This window comes from Morone saxatilis, unplaced genomic scaffold (assembly GCF_004916995.1).
Source record: "Morone saxatilis isolate NCDOM2014 unplaced genomic scaffold, NCSU_SB_2.0 Contig23, whole genome shotgun sequence".
Classification (NCBI taxonomy): domain Eukaryota; kingdom Metazoa; phylum Chordata; class Actinopteri; family Moronidae; genus Morone; species Morone saxatilis.
Genome location: NW_023339796.1, coordinates 23,967,563 through 23,973,924, shown reverse-complemented (window position 1 = coordinate 23,973,924; position 6,362 = coordinate 23,967,563). Strand labels below are relative to the sequence as shown.

General features: G+C 39.2%; 1 protein-coding gene across 1 annotated transcript; it reads right to left on the bottom strand.

Annotated features, from left to right (window-relative positions):
• Positions 1 to 785: 785 nt before the first annotated feature.
• LOC118335169 (C-C chemokine receptor type 3-like) lies at positions 786 to 4,532 on the bottom strand. Its single transcript, XM_035671379.1, has 2 exons — positions 4,412 to 4,532; positions 786 to 2,697 (listed from the first exon to the last, which is right to left on the bottom strand). The coding sequence occupies exon 2, from the start codon at positions 2,681 to 2,683 to the stop codon at positions 1,613 to 1,615; it is 1,071 nt and encodes a 356-aa protein (XP_035527272.1). The 5' UTR covers positions 2,684 to 2,697; positions 4,412 to 4,532; the 3' UTR covers positions 786 to 1,612.
• Positions 4,533 to 6,362: the final 1,830 nt, after the last annotated feature.

Genomic DNA, 6,362 nt, shown 5'->3' with positions numbered 1-6,362 from the left:
ACAACCACAATGCTGACACATGCACAAAGGGGATATAAGGCGATCCTTGAAACACAGCATTGCCTTTGAACATTGTTGGAAACATTTGGGATAATGTAAGTACACAGCTCAAGTACATATAGAACATAGCTATTGAGTTTATAGACATTTTAGTGTGGAAACGTTACAGATTATAGCTTTATTGAAAAGAAGCTCAGTTATTGAGGAAAAAAGAGAACACACAACACATTTAAAATGGTTATATAATGTCTTATATAATGGGAAATTTGTTAAATTGAAATTTGTCTAGGTGTTAAGATAAGATAAGATATTCCTTTATTTGTCCCACAATGGGGAAATTCCGGTGAAAGGGTGTAAAGGGTGTGTGTGTCAGGCAGCAAGGAAAAGGACCCAAATGCAGAAAAGTGGGACCACAGGAACAGTTCAGTGATCTGGTAAATAAGAATACATAAACTTACAGCAACTTAATGGAAGTCCAATATTAAACTGCTGTAGTACTGCTGGCATTGTTATATAAACACCTAAAACGAAATGTTTAAATCAGCCATCAGGTATAAAAGCATTTAATGCTGTTGCAATGCCTCAAACCATTTCAACATTTCCACTATGTCCACATACCTATTTGTGGTTTCTCAAGAACTGATTTCACTGATTCACTAGAGCGATTTGCTTCCCTGACAGGAAAACTCACCAGATGTTCTGTCAGAAAAGGGAAACGATAATCCATCCAATGCCACAAAATACAACAGTACAGAGTTTAAGAGACAAAAATAAAAGGCCAGATGTCAAGAACAGTGACTGGTATATTTATTGCAAGATTAAGATACAGTTTATTTTAAAAGCACTTGGACAAGATGTGTCAATGCATCACATTGCTACAAACATGCACTTTACAACATTGAATCAACAAGTAAATAATCATTTAGCTCCACATATTACTACATACCACTTAAAGTTCCTCAAAAAAAGCAACCTTTAAGTTTACATAAACTTCTGTGTCCTTCACTGCAATCTGCAACTACACTGCCAGATGCCACTTAATGCCCTTTTAAGTCTTTTGAAAATGAAACTATTTATTTGTGAGCTGTTGGTAGGAACCAGTGGGCTTGGGACTGAGGGCCACTCTTCGGGTACTGAGCCAGAAATTACTGAGAGACAGACTAACACATTGTTGGTTTTGGTCTTTTCATGGGATTCATTGACAACATGAAAAGTATATACCTAACGAATAGAATAACACTCGTCCTAACCTTAAAGCTGCAGTAGATAACTTTTATGAAAATAACTTTGTCATATTTGCTGAAACTTTCATTATCCTGACAGTAGTACATAGATACATATAATCTGTGAAAAAAATCAGGTTTCTCAAAGTGCTCCTAATGGCATTTGCAAGAATCCATGTACAAAAAGACACACAACAAGCCTCCATCTTCTAACAGTAACAGTCTGAATGTGAGAAGCAGATGTTTTGTTATCAGGACTAACTTTTGTTAAAGTGAAAATAATGTGTTGGTTGTTTTTTTGTTGTAATATATATAACTTGTAATTATATATACTAAAGAATATAAATTGGCATTTTTTACAGTATCGTTGTTTGTATGTGTGTGTGTGTCTAGTAGTCAGAGTGTGGTGTCCTCTGTGATGTGGTTCTGGTGCTCTGGCTGCTGAGACTAATGTGTCTCTTCAGACAGGGGATGTTCTTTGCCACCAGCCTTCTGAAGTGGCTCTGGAACTTCTTTCCCACGAACGTGTAAAACATGGGACTGATGCAGCAATACAAATAGGCTATGTTCCGGGTCACATACAGTGCATAGTCCAAGCTGGAGCTGGAACATGAGTTGTCATTTTTGCTGGTGCTCGAGATCTGAATGGCTCGAAGGAGGATGACGATGTTGTAGGGCGTCCAGCAGGCGAAGAAGGTGAAGATGATGACAAAGATGAGCTTGATGGAGCGGCACTTCTCCTTCATGCGGGTGGACAAGATGCGGACGGTGATGGTGATGTAGCAGTACATCACCATGAACAGAGGGAGAAGGAAGAAGAGCAGGAACTGTTGGTAGTAAGTGACCAGACGCCAGCGCTCCATGGTCTCCTCTGGGTATCCTAGCTCCTCACACATGATTCCGTCGGACGGGCTTGTCCACACATTTTGGAGAATGAGCTCTTTCACACTTGCTAGAAAACTGATGCACCAAACCACCACAGATGCAATGATGGCGTATACCCTTTTCCTGCTCTTGGCAGCTGCCACTGCATGCACCACTACAAGGTATCGGTCAAATGTCATAAGTGTGAGAAAGAGGATGGAGCTGTAGAAGCCAATGAAGTAAGCACTGCTGACTATCTTACACAGAACCAAGCCAAAAATCCACTCAGACTGATGGTACATCGCCCAGAAGGGCAGACTGGAGGCAAAGAGAATGTTGGAGAGGACCAAATTCAGGAGGAAGATGTTTGTCACCGTGTTCAGCTTCTCATACTTGTAGATGATGAAGAGGACAAGCCCGTTGCCGATGTAACTCAGGATGAAGTTGGTATAGTAGAAAATTGGGATGAATCTCGCGCCAAACTCATTGACATCGCTCTTCGAACAGAGCATGACAGTATCACTGACCACATAATTCCCATCAGTGGTGTTACCATACTGATCGAAAAAATTCCAGATGTCTTCAAACTCACTCATGGCTGCGATTTGTCCTGTGGCACAGATAAATTAAAGATATGTTAATCTTTGGTGGTAGTTGAAGAAATTGCTCATTAAACACAACTGGCCTTAATCTCAAAAACAGACACACACATTGACAAACCTCTTTTTCTCATGTTCGATCTGTATTAGCCCCTGCCAAGAAAACTCAACTTTATGTTTTAGAGAATGAATACATTGGTTAGCACACACTGATGAAGGCCAGGAGACTGAAAAGTAGGGATGAGCGAGTACAATATCTGTATTATCTGTATTTGTATCATTCGTATCTGTAATCGGAATGGGCGGGGCTTAAACTGGATGTAGGTGGTGTTTAAACAGGAAGGCGACAGGACCAACTGGAAGTTCATTTAAGCCTGAAATGTATATGGGTTGAACCGAAGTTGCCACATTTTTAAAAAACTATTTACAGAATAGCTTTAGTTTCATATTTTAGCTTCAGAGCGTTGTTTTTGATTTTTGAGTAAGAGAACTATTTTTTTAAATAAAAGTTGCCACATACGAATATTGACACATTTTACCCTCTATGTCAGTGAGATCTGCTCTGTGCTGCTTGATGTGAGTGGCTCTCAGCTTCGGGCTTCTGGGAAAAATAGACCACCACTATGAGACGCACCACTGCACTTCAGGTGGAATTTGGGAGTACTGATACTTGTAAAAAAGAACATTATCTGTACCACACACCCGTTTTAGCCGAGTACTCACCCAACTCTGTAAAGTTGGGCATTTTAATATGGGGCCTTATGGAGATGTAACCAGCCTAGGGTGGCCGTTAGAGTAACTGCAGTTTTTGTTACTTCCTCTATAGCTTAATTTGAAGCCAAGCTTACATAGAGGTCAGATGTCCTTTCACTTTAGGTGTAGCCCTCAGAAGGCTGTGAGCTTACATGCCTGTACATCTGTCTGACATTGATATTAATTTTGTTATCGTCATTGGACATACAACTGAGTTTTACTGTATGTATTTTACAGATTCACTCAGATTTATCTGCCCTTTGTATCACTGTGAAACTCATCAATCATATGACTCATTTTCTGACCCATTTTTTTACTATATTAAAAATGTAGATGGTTAATTATTTTTTGACCAGCCAGTAGCAAAGATGCACACATTTAGAAGAAATCATTTTAAATATAATATCTAAGAAATATAGTTTTTGTAACATTACACCATCCACTAATGTGGAAAAACTGTCTTGTTGGGTTTGTGCCTTATTAGCTACTCAGCAGTTTTGTCTATTTTACATTAAAGAGTGGTCATAATTCTTTCTAATCATTCGCAATGAATCACAGATGCAATCATAATGTTACTTTTCACATCAAGGTACAAACATAAATTTCTGCAGCTTAACATTAATTAATTATGTAATGTTAGTTTGAATCAGATTGCTGATTTGTCACTGCAGCAAAATGTTACAGATTAATTTCCATGGAAATTAAAAAAACAAGATGTGCCATGACCTGAGTCATTTTAGTATTTTGTAGGAAACTGAACAGTCATCTTACTACGTGCTCTATCTTAGCTGATTTAAAGGGACCCTTATAATACATAATAAATACCCTACTTTCAAAGCAGAATCAATTAAGCAAAATATGCCTATGTACATTTCATAAAAAGCATTACATAAAGATTACTGTAAAAAATAAAAAATAAAAATCTCTCTTGAGTGACTCTGATGTCACTGTCTTAATGCTGATTGAACTTACCAGTGCAGCTCTATGGGTGTGCAGTGGAAGGACGACAGTGAAGAGCACAAGGAAGCACTCAAGAGTTTCAGTCTACTCCAGTATCTGCTAAAGGGGCTGTGCCAAAACAGATAATGTGCTGTGTGTGGTTTGTGTGGCCACTCAACAGTATTTCAGGCTTTTAGCTGTTACATATTTGATTCCCTGTGTAAAAAAAGACTCTAGTGAAAGTAGTGGTACGAAGAAGATATTTGTGTAAAAATGTAGGGGGTTAAACTAAAATGTTGTAAATACTCAAGTAGGCTAAAGCACAGATGCCTGAAAAAATACTTAAATGTGTGGCAACACTGTAAGAAAATATTGAATTTCCTTCTTTACTACTTAAAATGTTTCCATATTTAAATTCTCCACATATAACTGCTGTCGCTCAGGCTTGGTGGATTCTTGCAAATGCCATTAGGGGCACTAGCCAGAGATTATCTGTCTCATGTACTACTGTCAGGATACAGTGAAGTTTCAGCAAATATGAAAAAAAAAATGTTTTAATAAAATTGACCTACTGCTTCTTTAAATAAGGAGTTTTCTACCAGCAGTTACCGTTATCGTTAAGCCCTTTGCCTAGCCTCAAACAAGCTAGGACCACTTTCAGGATCATGAGGGGCCAGATACCTTGTGATATATCTGAAATTCCCCTTTGACGTCCGAGTGCCAGTGTGATTGACAGCTGAGCTGGCAGAGACACGACATAGACAAACTGTAACTGTACCAGCTGAGACACTGTTTTGTTGCTACTCAGCATTTAACAAGCTGAGTTGACATTTGCGGCCAAAGGATATGATGTCTTCTCAGTTTTGTTTTGGTGTAGCTCAGAGTTAAGCCTAAGCTTTAATGTGATGTACAGTTTGTTGCCTTCTTATTTGATAAATTAAACATTAAATACTTTGCTGCTCATTGAAGTCTTCAGGAGAAACTGGCTGCAGCCCTACATTAGATAGTTACTACCAGTTTGAAATTGAAATAGATTGCATGCATATTGCACAATTCTAACCCTCCAGACACTTCCACAGAATTAAGTTAAGAAAATACGTAGTACTACGTAGATTGAGGAGGTGCTATGCTTCTGGGTATAAATGATCTTATCTGACTATTTTGTTCTTCCTCTTTGCCATCTTTGGCTCAGTTCTCTTTTCTGCTAATCTACAGTAAAACTATCAAACCACAATATTTTATTGTCGTAAACTATGGAAAAAACTAACATTAAAGCTGCTGTAGGTAACTTTTATTAAAATAACATAGTCACATCACTATCTTTCGGAAGTACCAACCTAAAGCATTCTTATTCGACACCTGGAATGAGACTATGTTTCTTTATCTGATGTTGGTGCTCGGGCGTGTTTTATCAGAAGCCTGGTGGATGTCCAGATGTACGATTAAGAGAAGCGACGGTACGGGGCCAGTGAGACAGATGTTGTTTGTTCATGGCGATTATCGTGTTTATGTTTGTACTGTGGAGGATATAAGGATAAGATAACTGGTAAGAGGTATGTGTACTGAATGTTATTGAGATCCCTATTGGGAAATTGTTTTTTTTGTTATTTTTGATTCCGAACAACACAGGCTGAATAACACTTATGGCCTTGCTGGGACAGTGCAACAGGGAGGAGAGCGTGGGAGTGGAGTGGTTGCCACGGTAGCGCTGCCCGTGCCGGCAGGTTCTTGGGGTAGTTGCCTTGCTCAAGGCGCGCTCGGCAAGTGCACAGGAGTGTTGCTGAATTGCACCTCTCCAGCTACGGTCGACACTCGTATTGTATGCGTCGTGTGGAATTGAAATGCGACCCTGCCCGGTCATGCGTAAGCCGGATGGTTCCGTACACTCTGCCACTGATCTACTGCCCCACACCCTATACCGAGTAGTTTGAAGTTAGTATTTCCAATATAGTGAAGTTTCAGAATATGGACAAAAGGTACTATG